The sequence below is a fragment of the Hemiscyllium ocellatum genome, chromosome 43 (genome assembly GCF_020745735.1).
Source record: "Hemiscyllium ocellatum isolate sHemOce1 chromosome 43, sHemOce1.pat.X.cur, whole genome shotgun sequence".
Lineage (NCBI taxonomy): Eukaryota > Metazoa > Chordata > Chondrichthyes > Orectolobiformes > Hemiscylliidae > Hemiscyllium > Hemiscyllium ocellatum.
The window spans coordinates 27,200,280-27,226,591 of NC_083443.1; the positions used below are offsets into that span (position 1 = coordinate 27,200,280).

A 26,312-nucleotide genomic window follows, 5' to 3' on the forward strand; every position below is an offset into this window, starting at 1 on the left:
AGAAACTCTGGCAGCATCTGTCGGGAGAGAAAACAGAGTTAATATTTTGAGTCCAGTGACCCTTCTCTTGAAGTGATAAGTTTGATCAACGTTTTTGAGGAGGTGAGGGTAAAATATTTGATCTAGTCGATGTGGACTTCACAAAGGGTTTTGATAAGCTCCCTCACAAAAGACTGGTCACCAAAGTAGGATTCCATGGCATCCAAGATAAAGTGACGTGTTGGTCCAAAATTGGCTGAGAGGCAGGAAGCAGAGGCTGATGCTAGAGGGATGTTTCTGTGTCTGGAAGTCTAGTTCCAGTGAGATTCCACAAGTCTCGGTGCTGGGACCTTTTGTTTTTAGTGGTGTACATGAATGATTTGGACTTAAATGTAAGAGGTATGACTGAGACATCCAAGGATGACACGTACATTGGTAGGGTGGTAAATAGTGAGGACAATAGATGTAAAAGCACAGGAGGGTGTCAGCGGGACAGGGCAGTGGCAATTAGAATTCCACCCAGAAAGTCGTGAATTATTGGAGGGCGAATGAGGCAAGTGATTATGCCATCGATGATAGAACCTTGGAAAATAGTAATCTTGATGTGCACATCCACAAATCGAGTCATAGATATGTACAGCAGGGAAACCATGAAGGTAGCAGGGCAGGGAGACAAGGTGATTAAGAAAGCAAAGGGGGACACTTGCCTTTATTACCCAAGGCATGAATGTAATCGATGTTGCTTGACCCGCTGTGATCTCCAGCATTTGTTGTTTTCAGTACAGATTCCAGCATCTGCAGTAACTTTCTCCTACATGAATATAAGAGTTGGGAGGACATGCTGAAATTGTACAAAATAAACTGGGAAAATTACAGCGACTCAGACACATTTACAGAGACGGGAGGCGGCTATTCTGTCCATCATACTCATGCCAGAAACAAAGACCTGATGACAATATTCTGATTTTCCAACTCCTGGTCCATAGCCTTGGTGCCTCTGGCATTGTCAGTGAACATCCAACTGCTTTATAAATGTTATGAGAGTTAAAGCTGGTGTACTGGGTGCAGTTCTGATCTCGGTATAATTTCGATTTAAGTTTTATTGCCATGTGCCCTCAAATACAGGGTACGAGAGTACAGTGAAAAGTGTATAATGTCACATTAGGTATAACATACTGAGGTACAAGATCTCAGTTACAGAAATAGAAAAATGAAGTTAAAAAGTTCAACACTACAGTTTTCTTAGTGTAAACGTGGAAAAATAAGGAAATAAAGTTTAAAAAGTTAAACATTACAGTCCTTTCTTAAGCTGATGCCCCGCAGACTCTTCAAGTTAGGCTTCCCCAAGAGGACTGTCTCTACCCTGCACTGGGTATGCTTTCCCACACTGGGCCGAGACCCACCTGTGTTTGCCAGTAAAATACTGAATGGCCAGGTCAGAGTAGAGGTTGGGGAAATGTTTCCATTGGCCAGAGACACTAGGACCTGAGGGCACAGCCTTAGTGTAAAGGACAGACCTTGTAGAACAGAGATGGGGAGAAACTTCTTCAGCCAGAGAGTGGAGAATCTGTGGAATTCACTGCCACAGAAGGCTGTGGAGGCCAGGTCATTGAGTATATTTAAGACTGAGATAGATTCTTGAGTATCAAGGGTTACAGGGAGAAAGCAGGAAGAATGGCATTGAGAAACCTATCAGCCATGATTGATTGGCAGAGCAGACTGGATGGGCTGAATGGCCTAATTTCTGCTCCTATGCCTTATGGTGATTGCACTAGAGAGGGTGTAGAGGTGAGTTCCTAGAATGCTGGCTGGGCTGGAGGCTCTGAGCTACGAGGAAAGATTGGAGAGTTGTTGTACAGAGCAAGGTTCAGAAGAGAGCTGGTGACGATGGATAAGATCATGAGGGGCATAGATAGAATGGATTCTTGAAAGAGACTTCTGAGAATCCCTACCGTGTGGAAACAGGGCATTTAGCCCAACAGGTCCTCTGAAGAGTAACCCACTCAGTCCCATTTCGCTACCATATTACTCTACATACGAGGAACGGCTGAGGATCCTGGGATTGTATTCATTGGAGTTTAGAAGATTAAGGGGAGACTTAATAGAAACTTACAAGATAATACATGGCTTGGAAAGGGTGGACGCTAGGAAGTTTTTTCCGTTAGGCGAGGAGACTAGGACCCATGGACACAGCCTTAAAATTAGAGGGGGTCAATTCAGAACAGAAATGCGGAGACATTTCTTCAGCCAGAGAGTGGTGGGCCTGTGGAATTCATTGCCACAGAGTGCAGTGGAGGCTGGGACGCTAAATGTCTTCAAGGCAGAGATTGATAGATTCTCGATGTCACGAGGAATTAAGGGCTACAGGGAGAACGCGGGTAAGTGGAGTTGAAATGCCCATCAGCCATGATTGAATGGCGGAGTGGACTCGATGGGCCGAATGGCCTTACTTCCACTCCTATGTCTTATGGTCTTATTTACCCCTGAGTAATCTACGTAACCTATACATCTCTGAACATTACGGGCAGTTCACCTAGCCTGCACATCTTTGGGAGGAAACCAGAGCACCCAGAGGAAACCCACGCAGACACAGGGAAAATGTGCAAACTCCACACAGGCAGTTGCCTGAGGGTGGAATCGAACCTGGGTCCCTGGCGCTGAGGCAGCAGTACTAACCACTGAGCACAGTGCTGCCCCCAAGGAAAGGAAGATATATTTTCTACTAGTAGAGAGGTCAATAACCAGAGACCATCAATTTATGGTAAAAAGTAGAAAGCTAAAAGGAGAGTTGAGTTGATTTCACTGAGGGTGGTGAGAGTCTGGATCTCACTGCCTTGAAAGACTCTTTGATTCAAAAACTCTCATAACATTCATAAAGCATTTAGATGTTCACTGACAATGCCAGGGTCACCAAAGGTATGGACCAGGAGTTGGAAAATCAGAATATTGTCATCAGATCTTTGTTTCTGCCCTGAGTATGATGGACAGAATAGCCGCCTCCTGTCTCTGTAAATGTCTGTGAGTTGCTCCAAATCTCCCAGTTTATTACAGCATGTTTCAAATGCTTACGTCCCGTCCCAGGTACCAGGGATCAGTGATGTGTTTACAAATCAGTTTTGGACAAACAGATGTGCCCAATGTGTGCTCTTTGAATTCAGATTATTTATGATTATTTAAATTCTGGTACTGTTCGTGAGGTAGTTATTCATGTCAATGCCTTGGAGCTACTGGTTAGAAGAAAGTCAGAGGATATCTCCTCAGGTTCTGACACTGCGGTTTCTGTAGTTGACATTTGGACCTCACATTATCAAAACCCATCAGTGTGCTGGAAGGAACAAGCCCTGCATTTAGGCGATGCCTTGTCAGTGTCAGAAAGCCTCAACGCTCTGCATAGAGTGGACTTATTTCAGTTCCGGCTCTGGACTGTTCAGGAAGAAATGGCAGGCATAAAGGAAGTAGTCTGTCTTTTTCCTTTTGCTTGCAATCTGTGCTTCACCTTACCACACTCTTTCATAAGTGAGCAGCATGGTGGCTCAACGGTTAGCACTGCTGCCTCACAGCACCAGGATCCCAGGTTCGATTCCAGCCTTGGGTGACTGTCTGTGTGGAGTTTGCACGTTCTTCCCATGTGTGCGTGGGTTTCCTCTGAGTGCTGTGGTTTCCTCCCACAGTCCAAAGATGTGCAGGCCAGATAAATTGGCCATGCTAAATTGCCCCTAGTGTTAGGTGCATTAGTCAGAGGGGAATGGGTGTGGGTGGGTTACTCTTCGGAGGGTCGGTGTGGACTGGTTGGGCTGAAGGGCCTGTTTCCACACTGTAGGGAATCTAATCTAAAAAAAGTGCAGCTTGTGACTCTGAAATAAACTGTGGTCTCGTGACTGTACAGCATCATGTTGAATTGAACTTAATTTATTGTCACATGTACCGAGGCACAGTGAAAAGCTTTGTCTTGTGATCAACACAGGCAGATCACAGAGTTAAGTAGCATAGATAAGTAAATAATAGGTAAACAGCAGCAAAACAAAAACACAGGTACAGGCGAATGTTAAGAGTTTGAGAGTCCATTCAGTATTCTAACAACAGTAAAGTAGAAACTGTTTTGAAACCGGCTGGTGCGTGTGTTCAGGCTTCTGCACCTTCTCCCCGATGGTAGAGGTTGTAGAAAAACATTACCAGCGTGAAATGGATCTTTAAGAATGTTGGTGGCCTCTCCTTGACAGCCGGTCTGGTAGATGGATTCTATAGATGGGTAGTTGGCCTTTGTGATTGTCCGGGCTGAGTTCACCACTCTCTGTAACCGTCTCTGATCTGGAATGGTACAGTTGCCTTACCAGGTAGTGATACATCCAGACAGAATGCTCTCGATGGCACACCTATAAAAGTTGGCAAGGGTATTCGCCATCATGCCAAATGTCCTCAGCTGCCTGAGGAAGAAGAGACGTTGTTGGGCCTTTGTAACCAGTGCGTCCACATGAGAGTCCAAGAAAGCTTATTGTGGATGACCACTCCCAGGAGCCTGTCACTCTCTGCTCATTCCACCTCTGTGCTGTTAATGTTGGGAACTATTGTCAACACAAACAGTTAACGATAGCCACTTTCTGACCAATATAACCGATTGTCCATATTGCAAGAGGTGAGGATTGAATCGGAGATGGAAGACTGTAAAAGGATTTGGGATACAGCGAGGAAGTGGGATTAAACTGGACTAAGGATGGCAGCCTCTGAAATGTAGAAGGCTTTTAAAGTATTAAACTGCAGCTGATTGGGTAGATAGAGAGAAACTATCTCTGTTGTTGGGGAGTCTAGGGTTAAATGGCACAGTCTAAAACTTAGAATGAATTTGGGAACTCTTTGACCTGTAACAGTGTGGGGAAGTTCTGAACTTGCATCGGCAAATGTCAGTTTGTTCCAGATCTGTGTTTATTTTAAATCTGTGTTTGTTTGTGAAATTTATCAAGAGATATGCGGCAAAGGAACATTTGGGAAGTTAGGTCACAGGATAGCCTTGATCTGTCTGAATTGTCAAACAGCTTCAAAGGGCTACTTGGAATCCCTACAGTGCAGGAAGAAGCTATTTGACCCATTGAATCTTCACCAACCCTCTGATCCTCCATTTACAAGGAGCTAACCCCCTTAACCGACTCATTCCCGGACACTATGGGGTAATTTAGCATGGCCAATCTAACTTAACCTGCGCATCTTTGGACTGTGGGAGGAAACTGGAGCACTTGGAGGTAATCCACGCAGATACAGAGAATGTGCAAACTCTGCACAGACAGTTTCCCAAGGCTGGAATCGAACCTGGGTCCCTGGCGCTGTGAGGCAGCAGTGCTAACCACTGAGCCACCATGCTGTCTTTCTGATCCTTTGTCTTGTCATTGCTCTGATAAAGGAATATCAGAGGCCCAGACGTGAGACGTGGATTTGGACTGACTTTCCCAGGTGAAGATGGAAGTGGATGTTCGTTACCAATGGAGACGCTGTAATTTTGATCCAAATTCCTTGTGAAGGAAGCTGGTTATGGCAGTGCAGTCACGCTGCGCCTCCTGAATAATTGACCCTGAGTCACTTTGTTTTAATTCTAATAGATGAGTGCAGCAGACTTTGACGGTGAGAGCCAAAGTAATAAGGCCATTGGAGACTCCTCGGCGTTTGTGCATCTAGCAGATGGTGGGTTCACATTAGCTAGGGAATGCCTTTCTGGAGGTGAGGAATGGCAATGGGCAGACGAGAAAAATATGTCAGTGAATGAGGAGGAAGCATGGCTGACAGATGGGGAAATTGTAGCGGTTGACACACAGCTTGTGAAATGATTTAGGAGGCTGGGAATCTGGAGCTGCCTGGTGTACCATTTCAATTTGTAGGATTCACCAGTTGCAGCTTCTCAGGTTTTATTACACAATGAGTGCAGCCAATCCAAAATGACTCTTTCACCTGAGAGAGATGCAGGCTGTTGCCATGGTCAGAGTCCGTTAGGTAATGTGGTGACGTGATAGCACACTAGTGATTTCACTGTAATCCAGCACCTCAGGTGAACGTCCTTGGGATCAATCATAGAATCTCTACAGAGTGGAAGCAGGGCATTCAGTCCTTTGAGTCCACACCAATCCTCCGAAAAACATCGCACCCAGACCCACCCCCATATGCTATTCCTGTCGCCCTGCATTTCCCATGGTTCATCCACCTAGCCTACACATGCCTGGACACTGAGATAATTTAGCACGGCCAATCTACCATAACCTGTGCACCTTGTGTACTGTGGGAGGAAACCAGAGCACCCACAGGAAACCCGTGCAGACACGGGAAGAATGTGTAAACTCCACACTGTCAAATCTGAAGCAAACAGAGAATGCGGGAGAAACTCAACAGGTCTAGCAACATTTGTGGAAACAAAAACTATTAATGTTTTGAGACTAGTAGACCTTTCTTCAGAACGAGCATTGTTAATGTTCTCAGACATGGGTTTGAATCCTGTCATGGCAAATGTTTTATTCCAAAAATCTGGAGTGAAAGTTAGCCACATATTGACCCTGTAACCACTGTCAATTGTTACAAAGCCCCACTTGGTTCATTAATGTCCTTTGGGGAAGGAAGTGTGGATCTTACAGCTGCTCCCAAGATTGCAAACTTACTACTCGATTTCTTGCAGTTATTACATTTCAGGACTTTAAGTTTTTTTAGGTTCTTTTGTAGTCAAAAAAATTTTTTTTTTAAATTACAGTTTTTTTTTAAATGTTCATGGAAAGGCCTACACTTGGTTGGATCAAAATTTTGTTTTTATTTACCACCCTTGGAGGGAAAGTGTTTTCTCCACAGATGCTGCCAGACCTGCTGAGTTTTTCCAGCAATTTCTAATTTTGCTTCTGGTTTCCAGTATTCGAGTCATAGAGATGTACAGCACAGAAACAGACATTCGGTCCAACTTGTCCATGCCGACCAGATGTCCTAACCTAATCCAGTCCCATTTGCCAGCTTTCGGCCCATATCCCTCTAATCCCTTCCTATTCGTGCACGCATCCACATGCCTTTGAAATGTTGTAGTTTTTTGTTTAACCTTTACCTGGTCAGGCCTCCATGTAACTGCAGTTCACTTCCATGCCACCCGGGCAGTTATAGATGGCCAATAAATAGTGGCCTAGCCAGCATCGTCTACTACCAATGAGAGGATATAAAAAAGGTGATTTTTTAAGACATAGTTTGGTTCGGGTGCTGGTAGTGTTGAGTAAAGGAATCTTTGGAAATATGGTTGTGCTCCCTTCGCATTTCAGTTGTCTTCTTAATTTGTTCTGTCCAGATAGTGAATCTTTTTATTTGGCTTTGTTGTAAAGGTACATCAACCCAGGCCGTGACATTGGAACGTGTTCCCAATCTGTCCTCTGTATCCTGAGCCCCTGACACTGTTCCAAGCGTTGTTGTGATGTGGAGGAGTGGGGTGGACAAAGTTTTAAAAAAATCACACAACACCAGGTTATAGCTCAACAGGTTTATTTGGATGTACTAGCTTGCAGAGCACTGCTCCTTCATCAGGTGGTGAAGTGCCCCAAAAGCTGGTACTTCCAAATAAACCCGTTGGACTGTAACCTGATGTTGTGAGAGTTTTTAAACCAAGGGGAGTCAGCAGAGATTCCAGGTACAGCAGGAATTCACTGTGATTGGGCATTTCACAGACTCCAGAGTTGACATTAAATTCAACAATGTCAGATCATAACCACCAGGCAGCGACTGTTGGTCATGGTTCTATTATAGAATCTCTACAGCATGGGAGCAGGCCATTCAGCCCATTGAGTCCATACCGACCCTCCAAAGAGCGTCCCACCCATCATGGGGATACTTGCATCCCAGGAATGAATAAACGATGTCCTTCCATTTCTTGTGTTCTTTTACATGTTTAGTTGGCTTTTCACCTCAATGATTCCCTGTGGTACTGAGTTCCACCCTCAGGCTGGTCTCCTGCTGAAGGTGTTTCTCTTGAGTTGCTTCATGTATTTATGATGTCCTCCTGGACCAGCCCTGGATTGTGACCAAAGTGATACCGTCAGTTGTGCCACATCCTTCCCTCACATAACGCACCATACAACAGACCCTCAGCCTCCTCAAGATAAATCCCAGCGCAGTCACCCTGCTTTAGAAATTCAGGACTATCATGCTGATCTTTTACTTTCATTATTTTTCTAATTTACACCAAAGATGTTATACCTGGGTATCTCTCGACCCAACAGGAATTGGCAGTACGGTGGCTCAGTGGTTAGCACTGTTGCCTCACAGCACCAGTGACCTGGGTTCGATTCCAGCCTCGGGTGACTCTCTGTGTGGAGTTTGCACATTCTCCCCTTGACTGCGTGAGTTTCCTCTGGGTGCTCCGGTTTCCTCCCACAATCCAAAGATGTGCAGGTCAGGTGAATTGGCCATACTAAATTGCCCATAGAGTTAGATGCATTAGTCAGAGGGAAATGGGTCTGGGTGGGTTACTCTTCGGAGGGTCAGTGTGAATTGGTTGGGCCGAAGGGCCTGTTTCCACACTGTAGGGGATCTAATCTAATCTAAATTGCCCGTAAAGTGGGTAAATATAGGGGAATGGGTGGGTTGCGCTTCGGTGGGTCAGTGTGGACTTGTTGGGCCGAAGGGCCTGTTTCCACACTGTAAGTAGTCTAGTCTAATCTAATCTAATCTAATCAAACGACAACTTTGTACACTTTTCGCTGAATTCGCCTATCCCGTATTTTAGTGCCCGTAACAATAAAACTAATTCGAGGGAATTCAACTTTTAGTTTGAATGGAGTGACCTGGAATTAGAGTACAATCCTGAACTCATCAGTCACAAGCCTGCAATCCCATCTAATAAAAATGGGATTTAGCTGCTTTTACAGATGTAAGCTTGTGGCCCAGGGGATGAGTTATGAACATCACAGAAATTGCATCCTGGCTTAAGTCTCTGATTCCATTCATGTATTGTATTGGCATCGCTACACCCAAAATAAAATCCTGAGTGTTTAAACCAGACAGTAATGTCAAGCTGAAGAGAGGATCAGGCTTTTAGTGACCAGCTGTGCTGTTGGTTATTTTGCCCTGGGATAGAATTTCTCTGAAAGTGGTATCAGACATACAGAATTCATTGATTTTAACTTCTAACCTGAACATAAAGCTTTTCTGCTGGGACCTTGCATGATGTATTTGTTCTTGCAAGGTTTGTTATTGTACGTCTGACAGAAAAATACAACATTGCCTGCCGATACTGAAAATCTCCCGGCAAAAAGCAGAGTTTGCTGTGAATCCATCGGTGGAGAGGAGAACAAAGCTTTAACATTACAGATGGATGGCCTTTCAGCAGAAGTGGGAAAAGTTGGAGACTTGACGGGTTTTTATCCAGGGCGGAGACAAGGGAAAGTAATAAATATAGAAGGTCTGTTAAAGGTAGCACTGAATAAACATCAGGAGGAATGTTGCTGCAGTGTATAAGGAAACTGTCCTGAGATGTGTGGAGAAATAGCATGTGGGTCTGAAAGAAGTCTCTATGACAACCGCAATCTCATAACCACCAGCTGATGTACTGAAAATGGGGTTAATAGTGGGGGAGGGGGACAAAAAAAACCCAAATAACTACGGATGCTGCAAATCAGAAACAAAAACAGAAATTGCCGGAAAACAGAATCGGAATTCTGAACTGAAATGTTAACTACTTTGCCTCTACAGATGCTGAGTATCTCCAGAAATTTCTCATTTCGAATTATAGAATCCTTACAGTGTGGAAACGGGCCGTTCGGCCCAACATGTTCACACCGACCCACTCAGACCCATTCCCCTATCCTATTAGTCTACGTTTCCCTCCTGACTAACACACCTGGCCCTATACATCTCTGGACATCCCAGGGCAATTTAGCATGGCCAATTCACCTAACCCATACCTCTTTGGGTTGTGAGAGGAAACTGGAGCACTGGGAGGATACCCACACAGCCACAGGGAGTATGTGCAAACTCCACACAGACACTCACCCGTGGCTGGAATCGAACCCAGGTCACTGGCGCTGTGAGACAGCAGTGCTAACCACTGAGCCACTGCACTTGGTTTCAGAACTGTAGAAACATAGTGACTCTCACATCCGTGTTTGGGATATTTGCGAAGGCAGCTGTTTGCTTTGGGTCACCTGTCGGGGTCCCCTCGCCAGTCAGTTAGGGTTTTCTTAATAACCCCTGCGAATCACCCTGGGACACTGCATACTGGTGCTATATAAACGTACGTTGTTGGTACATATTTGGTGAGGAAAGGCGGAGACCGAAGATTGGAGTGAACGTCCTGGCTAAGATTCGGAAACCGGAGAGAGTACTTATTTTTTTTAAAAAAACAGGCAGAAGTTGAAATGTAATGCAGCTAAGAGGATGAAAGGAAAGTGTCGAGTAGGAAGGTTAAAAGGAGTCTGAAGTCAGACAAATGGAAACAGTATAATGTGATCACTTGTGAAGAGATGCATAGGATGGTGACCTTGGATTGAGCGCAGCTAAACGTGGATTAAGCAAACCACTTTATGGGAATCCCTTGGGTGCCCAGCTTAGTGCTGCCTCCATCATGTGATAGATGTTGTAAACTGATCCAGAGCTGGAGTTTTTCAGCACAACAGGCTCCAACCCTGTTTCCTTGTGGAAACCAAACCAGTCGGCCGAGTTTTAGTTGAGGATCCGTGACCTCGTGGCTAAGAGGTATTGGATTGAACAGGAAAGAATGGCATAGAGCAGGTGCACCAGGGGGATGGGTTACAATAGTAAAGGGTGATCACAATCCTGAGGACACAGACTATTGTGGTGTACCTGTCTGGCGCATCCTTTATTTCTGTTCAACCACACCAGGGGAGTATAAATCAGGAAATTTTACTAAATCTCTATGATGCACTAATTGATCTACACCCAGAATACAATGAACTGTTAATGGTCACCTTCTCTAAGGGAAGGTATACTGGCAATGCAGCAGGTTCACTCGGTTGATCCTGGGCACGGAGGGGGTGGTCTTATGTTACAGGTTAACTATTTAAGCTTGTATTCATTGGTGTTTAGAAAAACGAGAGCAGACCTTAATGAAACATGGAAAATTCTTAGGGGTCTCGACAGATGGAGAGAGTTTGTTTCCCTTTGTGGGAGAGTCTAAGCTTAGGACATAATCTAAGAGTAAAGATTACACATTTAAGACAGAGATAAGAAGGAATCTCTTCTGTCAGAGGGTAGTAAATCTATGGGCAGAGGGTTGTCGAGGCTGTGCCATTAAGTATTCAGAACAACCTTGATTATCCGAACGAGACGGGGGAGGGGGACAGTATTTTGTTTGGATAACTGATTGTTCAGATAATGTTTTACCGGACCTTGAGATCTTGTTTGGATAATCTGAAATTCAGATAATTGTCGTTGGGATAACCGAAGTTGTCCTGTATTCAAGACTGAGATAGATTCTTATTTAATCAGTAAGGGAATTGGGGGTCGAAGCAGGCAAGTGAAGCTCAGGAGTCTCGGGTCAGCTATGATTGCATTGAATGGTTGGGCCGAATGGCCTGCTTCTGTTTTATTTCTCATGGTTTTTATAGAATGATGATGCTTCTCTCTCCTTGGGTCTATCATTTGCACAGGAGAAAGTGAGGTCTGCAGATGCTGGAGATCAGAGCTGAAAATGTGTTGCTGGAAAAGCGCAGCAGGTCAGGCAGCATCCAAGGAGCAGGAGATTCGACGTTTCGGGCATAAGCCCTTCTTCATTCCTGAAGAAGGGCTTATGCCTGAAACGTCGAATCTCCTGCTCCTTGGATGCTGCCTGACCTGCTGCGCTTTTCCAGCAACACATTTTCAGCTATCATTTGCACACCCTGCATGTGAGAATTGACTGTAAAGTGCTAAAGATATGGGGAAGAGAACAAAGACTTGGACAAATTTGGAAGCGAGTTTGAGAATGTTAGAACGATACATTCCCAAACCGGGGGTCAGTATAGGAGCACAGGAGCAGAGCATGTGGAAGTCTTGCTTCAGTTGTGTAGCAAACTGGTGAGACATGTTAAAGTCCCCTTGCCTAACAAAAGATATGCTTCCATAGAAGGAGTGCAGCAGAGGTTCCCAAGACTGAGTCCAGATGTCCTTTGAGGCAAGATTAAGGAAACTAGGCCAATGAGTTAAAGTAGGAATGGAAATGGGTGATATTATTGTGGCGGATTATACCATGGACACAAAATCAGAAATCCTGGAAAAGCTCAGTAGGCCCAGCAGCATCTGTGGAGAGAATTCAGAGTCAACGTTTCAGGTGGAGTGACCCTTCTCTTCACAGATGCTGCCAGACCTGCTGGGCTTTTCCAGCGATTTCTGTTGATTGGGAGTTCTTTTGGTTTTGATATTATGAGCATGTGTTTCACAGATGAACAGTAATAAACCCTAACTCCAGTACTCGGAGAATGTCTTGTCCCTAAATCATCTGTGAGATGTTAAAACTCAGGGTTTTTGCACCTGACTGTCCGTGGACAGGAAACTCACCCTATTACCCCAGCATTTCTTTGCTTCAGTCCCTAGCAGCACCTCAGATTGATCTCTTTTCTCACGCCCCCACCTTATTAGTTTAAATCCTCCCAAGCAGTTCTAGCAAATTTCCCTGCCAGCATATTAGTCCCCTTCCAATTTAGGTGCAATCCGTCCTTCTTGTACAGGCCACTTCTACCCCAAAAGAGATTCCAATTATCCAAAAATGTGAATCCTTCTCCCATACACCAGCTCCTCAGCCATGCATTCATCTACTGTATCCTCCTATTCCTGCCCTCACTATTTCCTAGCACTGGAAGTAATCCAGATATTACTACCCTCGAGGACCTTTTTAAAATTTCTGCCTAACTCCCTGTAATCTCCCTTCAGAATTTCAACCTTTTCCCTTCCTATGTCGCTGGTTCCAATGTGAACAATGACCTCTTGCTGGCCCCTCTCCCCTGTGAGAACATTTTGCACCCTCTCAGACATCCCTGATCCTGGCACCAGGGAAACAACACGCCATTCTGCTTTTTTCTCTGCTGGCCACAGAAACATCAGTCTGTATCTCAGACTACAGAATCCCCTAACACAATTGATCTCTTGGAAGTCAACGTACCCCTCGTTGCATTAGGGCCAGTCTCAATACCAGAAACTTGGCTGTTTGTGCTACATTCCCCTGAGAATCCATCACCCTCTACATTTTCCAAAACAGCATACCTGTTTGAAATGAAAAAATCCACAAAAGACTCCTGCACTAGCTGCCTACCTCTTACCCTCCTTAACCCATTTATGTGACTGTATCGGAGACTCTCCCCCACCCACCCACTCCCCTTTCCTATACCTGCCATCCCACCACACTGTTGCTGTTGCAAATTCCTCATCACTTCTATCTGTCTCTCCAACCGATCCACTCGATCTGATAAGATTCGCATCCAACATCATTTATGGCAGATATAATCCGCAGTAACCCTTAAACTCTCTTTAAACTCCTACATCTGACAAGAAGGACATATCACTGCAAAGGCCATTTTTGCTTCTTCACAATCTACAAACCCAGAAAATAACACTCATTCCTCTACAAACACTGCCTCAGGTTAAATTAATAGCTATGGATTATACTTTAAGTTTAATCAAGAGACCTATCTCCAAAAACATATAATCAAGAAAGAATCCACTGTACTCACTACTGCAGCCTTTCTCTTGGACAGACTTAAAACAACAATTAACTTATCTGATTCTGTGCTGTGAACTTCACCCAACAGTTCCTCCAAGATTAGTTGTGAATTTCACTTTGTTAATTTTCCCAGATGCACTCCGATGTCCAGCGATACACAAATTCAAACACCAAAGGCAGCAGGTTTTCTCTCTCCCCCCTGCACTGTCCTCATCACGTGCTTCCTTTGTCTGCTCTTCTCCCTTTTAAAACTGCTGTTGTTTTGACTTTTGGTTTCCAAAGTTCCAAAACAATGCAACAGCATATAAAACAGTAATTGCTGCTCCTGGAATTCGAGGAAATCCCCTCCAACACCTAAAATACCTCAAAAAAAAAAGCAGCTCTTACAGCCAGAAATTTTTCCTGTCCTCCATCTTGGATTACCCAGAATCCATTTTATATAGAAATGATTAGCAACAAATGGAAAACAGCAGGTGAGTTTTAAGGCAATCTTGTTTCCCAGCTCCTTTTTTGCTCACTCCACTGACAAGTTCATAGAATTGCCACATTGTGGAAACAGGCCATTTGGCACAACAAGTCCACACTGACCCTCCGAAGAGCAACTCATCTAGACCCATTCCCCTAATCTTTTACTCTTGACACAGAACATAGAACATTACAGCGCAGTACAGGCCCTTCGGCCCTCGATGTTGCGTTGACCTGTCATACCAATCTGAAGCCCATCTAACTTGTCCAATTGCTTGTCCAATGACGACTTAAATGCACATAAAGTTGGCGAATCTACTACCATTGCAGGCAAAGCATTCCATACCCTTACTACTCTCTGAGTAAAGAAACTACCTCTGACATCTGTCCTATATCTATCATCCTTCAATTTAAAGCTATGCCCCCTCGTGCTCGCTGTCACCATGCTTGGAAAAAGGCTCTCTCTGTTCACCCTGTCTAACCCTCTGATTATCTTATATGTCTCTATTAAGTCACCTCTCCACCTTCTTCTCTCCAACGAAAACAGCCTCAAGTCCCTCAGCCTTTCCACGTAAAACCTTCCCTCCATACTAGGCAACATCCTTGTAAATCTCCTCTGCACCCTTTCCTTGACTATTGCACCTAACCTACACTTCCCTGTAGCACAATGGGCAAACTAGCATGGCCACTTCACCTGACCTGCACATCTTTGGATTGTGGGAGGAAACCGGAGCACCTGGAGGAAACCCACACAGACATGGGGAGAATGTGCAAACTCCACACAGATAGTCGCCCGAGGCTGGAATCGAACCTGGGTTCCTGGTGCTGTGAGGCAGTAGTGCTAACCACTGAGCCGCCCTGCAAGTGCAAGTTACTTTAGTCTTCAGTCTGTCTTGTCTTGTGAGTGATTCCTAATTCCAGTTGCTTACAAGCCCTGCTCATATTGAATCCAGTACCTGACGACTTATTCTGTCATTCAAAAATATTTGGACGGCACTGATTTGGTGCCTTTTATTGTAATAAAACAGCAAGATACTTCACAGGCAGGGGTATGAAGCAAGTTAAACTCTGAGCCCCATCACATCTGAATACAGATGGCCAAAGAGTGAGGTTTTAAGGAATACCTTAAACAAGGAAAGAGGCAGAGCGGTTTAATGAGGGAGTTTCGGTGAGCCATTGAATTCAGGGATGTTGAAGAGGACAGAATTGGGAGGAGCACAGATATCTCAGAGGGTGAAGGACTGGAGGAAGTTACAGAAATAGAGAGGGGGAAGGATGTGCCAGAGCTTGGAAGTTAATCTGAGAAACTTAAACTCTGTTTCTCACACAATGTAGCTCAGCATGTAACAGGTTAAGAGTTGAACAGGGCTTGACAGGAGGAAGTAAAATATGAGCCCAAATCGGAGAAGTTTGAAACTTTTATCAGAGAAGGGTTAGGGTGACTGGATTAAATCTGGATAGTTTGCATTGGCTTAGCAAAGTGGGTCACCTCTGAGTCCAGGGCATTGTTTTAGGACCACTGGGAGTGTGGAGCAGCAGACGTACTGACAGAGTGCAGCATTGTCAGAGGTAACTCTTGATGGTGAGATTTCAACAAAAGCCTCTCTTTTCCAGCTGAATGGGTGGGTGTGAAAGACCCCACACCCACCGTTCCTGGGTCTGTAACCTGGGCTGAGTTTTTACTTTTCCCTCTGTCAGTACATCCCATTGTTTTGGTGCCCCTTTCATTTTGGCTGTTGATTCATTATCTAGAACCATCCTTGCTCAGTAATGAGTGCTGAGCCCATGACCGTCTTCATTTGTAACGCTAAGGTTCACACTGTTTTTTTGGGAAATTGTTTGGGAAAACGTGAGCAGTGCGCACGGAAATGTTGATTTGGATTATAAGAACAATCTCAGTAACTTGCCCGCCAAATTTAATTGGCAGTTTGAAAGTTACTATTAAATCTGTTTTCTCCAGCCTCGTGGGCAATGTTTTCCAGGTAACGCCAGCGCCTGGTATTGAATGAAAGCATTCTCCTTATCTTTCTTCTGCCATTTAAGACCTTAAGATACAAGAACAGAAGTTGCCCATTCAGCCCCAGTGAGTCTGCAGCACAAAGCAATGAGATTGTTGCTGATCTGAGTTAAAAATCTCACAACACCAGGATATAGTCCAACAGGTTTAATTGGAAGCACACTAGCTTTCGGAGTGTCGCTCCTTCATCAGGTGGTTGTAGTGGATACAATTGTAAGGCACAGAATTTATAGCAAAAGTTTACAGTGTGATGTAACTGAAGTTATACATTGAAAAATACCTTGACTGTCTGTATTTTTCAATGTATAATTTCAGTTACATCACACTGTAACCTTTTGCTATAAATTCTGTGCCTTACAATTGTGTACTGCACAACCACCTGATGAAGGAGCGACGCTCCGAAAGCTAGTGCTTCCAATTAAACCTGTTGGACTATATCCTGGTGTTGTGAGATTTTTAACTTTGTACACCCCAGTCCAACACTCACATCTCCAAATCGTAACTGATCTGATAATTCTCAACTCCACTTTCCTGCCTTTTCCTCAGAACCCTTGATAGTTTAAAGGATTAAAAATCCATCTACGTCAGCCTTTACATATTTAACGAGCCAGCTTTTCTGCGGTAAAGAATTCCACAGATTCATGGCCCTCTGAGAAAAGAAATTCCTTCTCATCTCTGATTTAAATCTGGTAAAAACAATGACTGATTCTGGATTAGTGGTGCTGGAAGAGCACAGCAGTTCAGGCAGCATCCAAAGTGCAGCGAAATCGACCTTTCGGGCAAAGGCCCTTCAATAAATCAGGATTTATTCCTGATGAAAGGCTTTTGCCCGCAACGTCGATTTCGCTGCACTTCGGATGCTGCCTGAACTGCTGTGTTCTTCCAGCACCACTAATCCAGAATCTGGTTTAAATATACTGTCCCCCTATTCGGAGATTATGCCCATCAGTCCTAGACTCTCCCACAAGGGGGGACAACCTCTCTCTCTATCTACTTTGATCAAGTCCTTTAAGAATCTTGTTTAGCTGTCTGTTTCTATCTAACTAAATACAATGCATGGTTTTAGATTTGTCCCAGGGTGTTCTGAAAAATAGCTACCTGGACAAGCATGACCTCTGTTCCTCCCTCCACAGATGCTGCCAGACCTGCTGAATTTCTCCAGCATTTTTTTTTTGTTTTTAATTTCCAAACTCAAGATTCCTTTTTGGATCTATCAGTGCTGTTTGGGAATCCCTTGCCCACTCACTTCAGAGATTGTAGGGGAAGCTGTGTGCTAGACCCCAATAGTTAGTTCTGATTTCTCTTCACAGTTGCTTCCAGACCTGCTGAGCTTTTCTAGCAACTTCTGTTTTTGTTTCTGATTTCCAGCATCCTTTGGGGGTTTTGTTTTAAGCTGTTTACGTGCTAACTGCTAAAGCTCTGCCGTCTCCTCTGTTTTCTTGCAGGGGCCAATGAGGAAGACGAAGGGGATGACATGTTGCTGAAACACAGGAAGGAGTTCTGGTGGTTCCCCCATATGTGGAGTCACATGCAACCGCATCTGTTTCACAATGAGACAGTTTTAGCCGAGCAGATGAAGCTGAACAAGCAGTTTGCATTGGTAGGTCCCAGCTTGGATTTGTATTCCCTTTTGGAACAGGCAGTGAAGACTTTGTGAATCCAACCCGTTCGACAGATCACTGGAATCCCAGAACCTGCCCCACGTATAACTCAGAGTGATTGACTTAACAAAAAACGCCTGTATATACTCAAGTAATAGTCGAATTTTTTTGACTAGAGTCATAGAGATGTACAGCATGGAAACAGACCCTTCGGTCCAACCCATCCATGCCGACCAGATATCCCAACCCAATCTAGTCCCACCTGCCAGCACCCGGCCCATATCCCTCCAAACCCTTCCTATTCATATACCTGTCCAAATGCCTCTTAAATGTTGCAATTGTACCAGCCTCCACCACTTCCTCTGGCAGCTCATTCCATACACGTACCACCCTCTGCGTGAAAAAGTTGCCCCTTAGGTCTCTTTTATATCTTTCCCCTCTCATCCTAAACCTATGCCCTCTAGTTCTGGACTCCCCGACCCCAGGGAAAAGACTTTGTCTATTTATCCTATCCATGCCCCTCATAATTTTGTAAACCTCTATAAGGTCACCCCTCAGCCTCCGACGCTCCAGGGAAAACAGCCCCAGCCTGTTCAGCCTCTCCCTATAGCTCAAACCCTCCAACCTGGGAACATCCTTGTAAATCTTTTCTGAACCTCTTCAAGTTTCACAACATCCTTCCGATAGGAAGGAGACCAGACTGCTTTTTAAGGTTAACTTTATGGGGTCGCCTATTACATGGATGCTAGTTTTGAGCGGCTGAAATTCATGCACATCAAAATTAATCAAAATCATTAGCAGAAACCCAACTGACCTCTCAACAAATGAAAAAAATGAATTATGATGATTCTGAAAACCTGGCGCGGGACACAACAGCCAGCGGACTGGAAGACTGGGAGAAGAGCGGAATAACTGGCAGACTGGAATGCTGGACTGAGATGTGACAGCCAGCACACTGACTCATAAATGTCTATCTGTTATCTGAAGAGCTAGGGTTAACTTTTACACAGGATATGTGAAATATTCCAGGTTATTTGGCCAAAAACAGGGGGTTGACTTTTACTTGAGTTTGACTATTACTCTAGTATAAACGGTACTTAAATTCATTGAATCTGGAACTCGCTGCGTGGTCAGGGCAGAAACCTTTGTAACATTTAAGAAGCAATTAGATATGCACTTGCAATACCAAGACATGCCAGGCCATGGGTCGAGTGCTCTAAGTTAGAATTTGAAGAGTTAGGTGCTTTGCTTTTGACCGGCACAGACTTGATGGGCCAAATGGCCTTTCTCTGTGCTGTACACCTCTGTGGCTAATCACTGAATGGTGAGTACCATTTGTCTGTCAGGGCTCTTTGGTAAAGCTATCCAGTTAGACCCACATCATTGTCCTTTTCCCATATTACTGCAACTCTGGTCCAATCAGGTTTTCCTCCACTTCCTTTTTGAACGTTACTATTAAATCTGCTTCCAATGCCCTTACAGGAAACGCATTCCAGATCATTGTTCGCATCCTGTGTTAAAAATAAACTTACCTCAGTTTGTCCCCTGGTCCTTTTGCCAACCTTCTCAAAACTTGCTACTTCTGGTGATTTCCCCTTCTCTCAGAGGAGACATTTTCCCATTTTTTACTCAATTAAAATCCCTTCAGGGTATTGAAGGAAGTTCCTTTCAACCTTTTCTGCTCCCAGGGATAGCATCCCTAATGTCTCTATGTTCTCTGCATAACTGAAGGCATCATTTGGTTGACTCTTCTGGAACCTCATTGCGGTTCAAGAGAACCACGGGGCACCCTGCAGGCATATTGCTACTCTGATGAAGGGCTTATGTCCAAAACATCGATTCTCTGCTCCTCAGATGCTGCCTGACCTGCTGTGCTTTTCCGGTTCCACACTGTCAACTCTAATCTCCAGCATCTGTGCAGAAACAGTTTTACTGTGTACGTGAATTGAAAGTAACCTGAAGAGTGTTTTGAGACCGGATACTTAAATTGAGAAGATGCTGTAGTCCTTAAAGCCGGTCCATCTAAACACCACCTCATAGAATCTCTGAATTGGAACTGTGCAGGAGGCCATCCAGCCTGCACTCTGTCCATTACCTGATGCCTGTCTCCTACATTTCCCCGATATCCCTGCACACCATTGCAATCCAACTAATCCCTCAGTGACCTCTTGAATGCTTCAGTTCAACCTGCCTTCACTGCAATTCCAGAGCCGAAAAGTGTGCTGCTGGAAAAGCACAGCCGGTCAGGCAACATCCGAGGAGCAGGAGAGTCAACGTTTTGGGCACAGGCCCTTGATCAGAAATGGGCTTATGTCCAAAACGTCGACTCTCCTGCTCTTCGGATGCTGCCTGACCAGCTGTGCTTTTCCAGCACCACACTTTTCAACTCTGATTTCCAGCATCTGCAGTCCTCGCTTTCTCCACCAAAATTCCAGGCATCTTGGGCAACATGTCGCCATGAAAAACATACGGAGACTATTCAACCCCTCAGGGGTGTTCTGCCATTCAGTTAGATCCATGGCTGACCTACACCTTAACTCCATTCTCTCGTCTTGGTTCCAAGGCTAGACGCTGGGTCAGGATGCTGGATCATCCTGCTGACAGCACCTGCACTGCAGCGCCTCACCATCATCTCCTTGAGGGCTGATTGGGATATGAAATCACCAGCAACTCTTCCATTGCCTTGAACAAATTAAACGAAAACTTGTTTTACAGAAATCTAATCTCCATTTTGAAGCCTCAAGAAGTTTGTGAGGGAGAGTGTTTGCAGATTTCCTCTGGCTTCTGTCTGAGAATGTGTTCCCTGACATTAACCCAGAACAGCCTTGCTCTAAAGTCTGGTTGAAGATTTGTAGCTCGGGTGTCCGTTGTTGTGGTTCTGTTCGCCGAGCTGGAAGTTTTTGCTGCAAACGTTTCGTTCCCTGGCTAGGGAACATCATCAGTGCTATTGGAGCCTCCTGTGAAGCGCTGCTGTGATGTTTCTTCCAGTATTTATAGTGGTTTGTTCTTGCCGCTTCCGGGTATCAGTTTCAGCTGTAGTGGTTTGTATATGGGGTCCAGGTCCATGTGTCTGTTAATGGAGTTTGTGGATGAATGCATGTGAATGGCATTCATCCACAAACTCCATTAACAGACACATGGACCTGGACCCCATATACAAACCACTACAGCTGAAACTGACACCCGGAAGCGGCAAGAACATCCATCAACAGACACATCGACCTGGACCCCACATACAAACTACTACAGCTGAAACTGACACCCGGAAGCGGCAAGAACAAACCACTATAAATACTGGAAGAAACATCACAGCAGCGCTTCACAGGAGGCTCCAATAGCACTGATGATGTTCCCTAGCCAGGGAACGAAACGTTTGCAGCAAAAACTTCCAGCTCGGCGAACAGAACCACAACAGCCTTGCTCTGATTTGAAGCTTGCACTCCGTGTTGTGCTCTCACCCACTGGAGAAATTTTCTCTCTTTTGACCCCAACAACTTCAGAAAGAGAAGCAGTCATAGAGATGCACAGCACAGAAACAGACCCTTCGGGTCCAACTAATGCATGTCAATCAGATATCCCAACCTAATCTAGTCCCATTTGCCAGCATTGGGCCCATATCCCTCTAAACCCTTCCTATTCATATCCCCATCCAGATGCCATTTAAATGTTGCAATTGTACCAGCCTCCACCACTTCCTCTGGCAGCTCATTCCATACCCGCACCACCCTCTGTGTGAAAAAGTTGCTCCTTCAATCCCTTTTAAATATTTCCCCTCTCAACCGAAAGCTATGCCCTCTAGTTCTGGACTCCCCCACCCCAAGAAAATTGTCTATTTATCCTCTCCATGCCCCTCATGATTTTATAAACCTCTATAAGGTCACCCTCAACCTCCAACGCTCCAGGGAAAACAGCCCCAGCCTGTTCAGCCTCTCCCTGTAGCTCAGATCCTCCAATCCTGGCAACATCCTTGTAAATCTTTTCTGAACCCTTTCAAGTTTCACAACATCTTTCTGATAGGAAGGAGACCCGAATTGCATGCACTATTCAAAAAGTGTTTGATAGAGGTTTATAAAACCATGAGGGGCATGGATACGATAAGTAGAGAAAGTCTCTACCCTGAGGTGGGGTAATCCAGAACTAGAGGGCATAGGTTTAGGGTGAGAGGGGAGAGATACAAAAGAGACCTCAGGGGCAACTTTTTCACACAGAGGGTGGTACGTGTATTGGATGAGCTGCCAGAGGAAGTGGTGGAGGCTGATACAATTGTAACATTTAAGAGGCATTTGGATGGGTATATGAATAGGAAGGGTTTGGAGGGTTGTGGGCCGGGTACTGGCAGATGGGACTAGATTGGGTTGGTCCGAGCTGTACATTTCTATGACTCTATAACAGCTGAAAGAATATTTGTTCACAGGTACTAACCGTCAAAGACTTTATGCTTTAATTAATATCTGGAGACCAAAACCTCTGAGGTCCTAATAGCGTTATATTCTTGTAGAGAGCCTGATCACCCACTGTGGATATTTGGGAAATCTCTGTCTCCTTCTGTACCCACTGACCTGTGCTAACTCCTGGACAGGCAATGCCTTCCATTTAACAATTCACATCCTTTAGTTTTCAATCTCTCCATCTCTCTCCACACCTCTGTCACCACCCCAACCCTTCTGAGCTCTGGCCTTTGTGCATTCACAGTATTCATTGCTGAGCCACTGGTGCCCATGCAGATAGTGCCTGCTGGACTTTGCCCCATTGAATCTCCTGCCAACACCTCTCTACCTCCCTTCCTCTGAGACAATCCTGAAAACCTACCTCTGACCAACCTTCAACCAAACGGTTGTGATATCGCCTTCCATGCTTCATTGTTAAATATCATATGATAACCCTCCTTGTCATATTTTATTACATCTGTCTTGTTGTATGAATCCAAAGAGTTCTTGTGAACCCACTTTTAAACAATTAATGTGGAATTTTGGATGGAAGTCTTCAGTATTCCCAGGCTGTCATTCCAGTGTGATTCCAAGAAAGTGATGTTTGGGTTTCAGGCATGAGTCGTCATCTGCTAGATTGGGCAGAAATCTCCATCCTAGTTAGTCCTTTCTTCATTCACAGAATGAGTAAGATCCTGCAGAATGTCCGTTATCCGAACAAAACTTCAGGGCGAACTGTTGCTCAGTAAACCTCGGGGGAATGCACAGCCTGAAATCAAATTCTAATAAGACTGAAAGTTGCATCATATCTGGCGAGAGAATGTTGTTTGTACAGTGTGCTGCAGTTCATTCCCAGTGGAAATGCACTTTGACATCTGTATTGCAATCTGGAGCTGTGGATGGGTGACAGTGGAGGGTCCAACTTCCTTTTTGTCACATGGTTAACTAGAAATCTGTTGTGTACTGTCTCCATGCCATTTCTGTGGGGAACAAATTTGAAACACCGCCTTTTTAGCTGTGCTGGGAAACTGCTTAGTCATGACCACCTGGTTTGGGTATTGAACTGAGAACTTCTGGCTCGGAGGCAGGGATATAACCCATTTCCCCTCAAGGGATCCTCTGTGTTATTATCCTGCCTGTTTTTGTAGACTCCACACAATTAGACGGAACTAAACATCATTGGTCTCCATTGGCCCAACATTACGAGGAGGTGTTCCTAAACTCTGAGATGGGCGACTTAACTCCACTTAAGACCTGATTTGTACATACTGCCACTGAATCCTAGCAAACACTGCTGATGCTTCGCGAAAGAGGTCAGGACAGAAAGCAGCTCAAAACGTTCCTTGTCAATGGCAGATATGTTCAACAGCCTTTTAAATTGTAGCCTCCTATGCCCTAAATCCCCGCTGTCTGCCCATGCCACTGTGAACAGCTGATGTTTTATTCATGCTGGGGAGTTGAAATCACTGCACGCTCTGTGGCACGGTGTGTGTGATTTGTCTTCAGCGGTTCGGGTAGGCCAGCGTAATGGGGATTTATCTGCGCGGCTCTGATGGAGTATAATGGAAATGTAGCACTGTGCCAGGCTGTTCACCCCCCCACCCCCCAATCTCTCAGTCACACAAACAGCAGTGAAAGGGAGACTGGAGTCCACAACAGTCTTATCAGTGATCACCTCCTCAAAATGGACTGCTTCCCACCGGCCGCCTCCTGAGCCTCCACTATCAGTTGAGGCAGCAGTTCGAGGCTTGGTAAGATGATTTTCCTCTTTCACCCTGCACCCTCCCTCCCCCCACTTACTGAGCCCAGCTGAATAAATTAGGCTGTGTTTTTCTGATCCCCACAGCTCTGCGATGTGTCCACTTTAATCTGTTCACTGAAGATAACCTCAGCACAGTTGACTGTAACACAATCCATTGTCCTAATGGTCGTTTAACATGGGTAAAAACAATGACTGCAGATGCTGGAAACCAGATTCTGGATTAGTGGTGCTGGAAGACCACAGCAGTTCAGGCAGCATCTGAGGAGCAGCAAAAGCCCTTCATCAGGAATAAAGGCAGAGAGCCTGAAGGGTGGAGAGATGAGCTAAAGGAGGGTGGGGGTGGGGAGATAGGAGCATAGAATACAATAGGTGAGTGGGGGATGGGATGAAGGTGATAGGTCAGGGAGGAGGGTGGAATGGATAGATGGAAAAGAAGATAGGCAGGTAGGACAGGTCATGGGGACAGTGCTGAGCTGGAGGTTTGGAACTAGAGTGAGGCGGGGGAAGGGGAAATGAGGAAACTGTTCAAGTCCACATTGATGCCCTGGGGTTGTAGTGTTCCGAAGCGGAAGATGAGGCGTTCTTCCTCCAGGCGTCTGGTGGTGAGGGAGGGGCGGTGAAGGAGACCCAGGACCTCCATGTCCTCAGCAGAGTGGGAGGGGGAGTTGAAATGTTGGACCACGGGGCGGTGTGGTTGATTGGTGCGGGTGTCCCGGAGATGCTAGGAGTGCCCAGTCTCCCCAATGTAGAGGAGACCGCATCGGGAGCAACGGATGCAATAAATGATATTAGTGGATGTGCAGGTAAAACTTTGGATGTGGAAGGCTCCTTTAGGGCCTTGGATAGAGGTGAGGGAGGAGGTGTGGGCACAGGTTTTACAATTCCTGCGGTGGCAGGGGAAGGTGCCAGGATGGGAGGGTGGGTTGTAGGTGGGCGTGGACCTGATCAGATAGTCACGGATGGAACAGTCTTTGCGGAAGGCGGAAAGGGGTGGGGAGGGAAATATATCCCTGGTGGTGGGGTCTCTTTGGAGGTGGTGGAAATGTCGGAGGATGATTTGGTTTATGCGAAGGTTGGTAGGGTGGAAGGTGAGCACCAGGGGCGTTTTGTCCTTGTTACGGTTGGAGGGGTGGGGTCTGAGGGCGGAGGTGCAGGATGTGGACGAGATGCGTTGGAGGGCATCTTTAACCACGTGGGAAGGGAAATTGCGGTCTCTAAAGAAGGAGGCCATCTGGTATGTTCTATGGTGGAACTGGTCCTCCTTGGTGCAGATACGGCGGAGGCGGAGGAATTGGGAATACGAGATGACATTTTTGCAGGAGGTAGGGTGGGAAGAGGTGTAATCAAGGTAGCTGTGCGAGTCGGTGGGTTTGTAAAAAATATCAGTGACAAGTCGGTCGTCATTAATGGAAATAGAGGGGTCCAGGAAGGGGAGGGAGGTGTCAGAGATGGTCCAGGTAAATTTAAGGTCAGGGTGGAATGTGTTGGTGAAGTTGTTGAATTGCTCAACCTCCTTGCGGGAGCAAGAGGTGACGCCAATGCAGTCATCAATTTAGCGGAGGAAGAGGTGGGGAGTGGTACCGATGTAATTACCGAAGATCGACTGTTCTACGTAGCCAACAAAGAGACAGGCATAGCTGGGGCCCAAACGTGTGCACATGGCTACCCCTTTGGTCTGGAGGAAGTGGGAAGATTCGAAGGAGAAATTAAGGGTGAGGACCAGTTCGGCCAAACGAATGAGAGTTTTGGTGGAAGGGTACTGTTGGGGACGTCGCGAGAGAATAAAACGGAGGGCTTGGAGGCCCTGGTCATAGTGGATGGAGGTATAGAGGGATTGGATATCCATGGTGAAGATGAGGCGTTTGGGGCCGGGGAAACTGAAGTCTTGGAGGAGGTGGAGGGCATGGGTGGTGTCTCGAACATATGTGGGGAGTTCCTGGACTAGGGGGGAATAGGACAGTGTTGAGGTAGGTAGAGATGAGTTCAGTGGGGCAGGAGCATGCTGAGACAATGGGTCAGACAGGGTGGTCAGGCTTGTGAATCTTGGGAAGGAGGTAGAACTGGGTAGTGCGGGGTTCCCGGACTATGAGATTGGAAGCTGTGGGTGGGAGATCTCCTGAGGTTCTGTATGGTCTGGGAGATGATAGTTTGGTGATGGTGGGGTGGGGTCATGGTCGAGGGGGCAGTAGGAAGAGGTGTCCTCGAGTTGGCGTTTGGCTTCAGCGGTGTAGAGTTCAGTTCGCCAGACTACCACTGCACCCCCTTTATCCGCTGGCTTGATGGTGAGGTTGGGATTGGAGCAGAGGGATTGGAGGGCTGCACATTGTGAGGGTGAGAGATTGGAGTGGGGGGGCGGGTAGACAGGTTGAGGCGGTTAATGCCCTGGCGGCAGTTGGAAATGAGGTTGAGG

At 45.7% G+C, this 26,312-nt stretch overlaps 1 protein-coding gene across 1 annotated transcript in view; it reads left to right on the forward strand.

The window, feature by feature from the left end:
- The window catches only part of ndst2a (N-deacetylase/N-sulfotransferase (heparan glucosaminyl) 2a), a 113,642-nt gene that overhangs the window by 36,068 nt on the left and 51,262 nt on the right, over positions 1-26,312 (forward strand). The window contains exon 3 of the mRNA XM_060854352.1: positions 17,558-17,712. Within this exon, the coding sequence (XP_060710335.1) occupies positions 17,558-17,712 (155 nt within the window). The remainder of the gene's footprint in view (positions 1-17,557; positions 17,713-26,312) is intronic.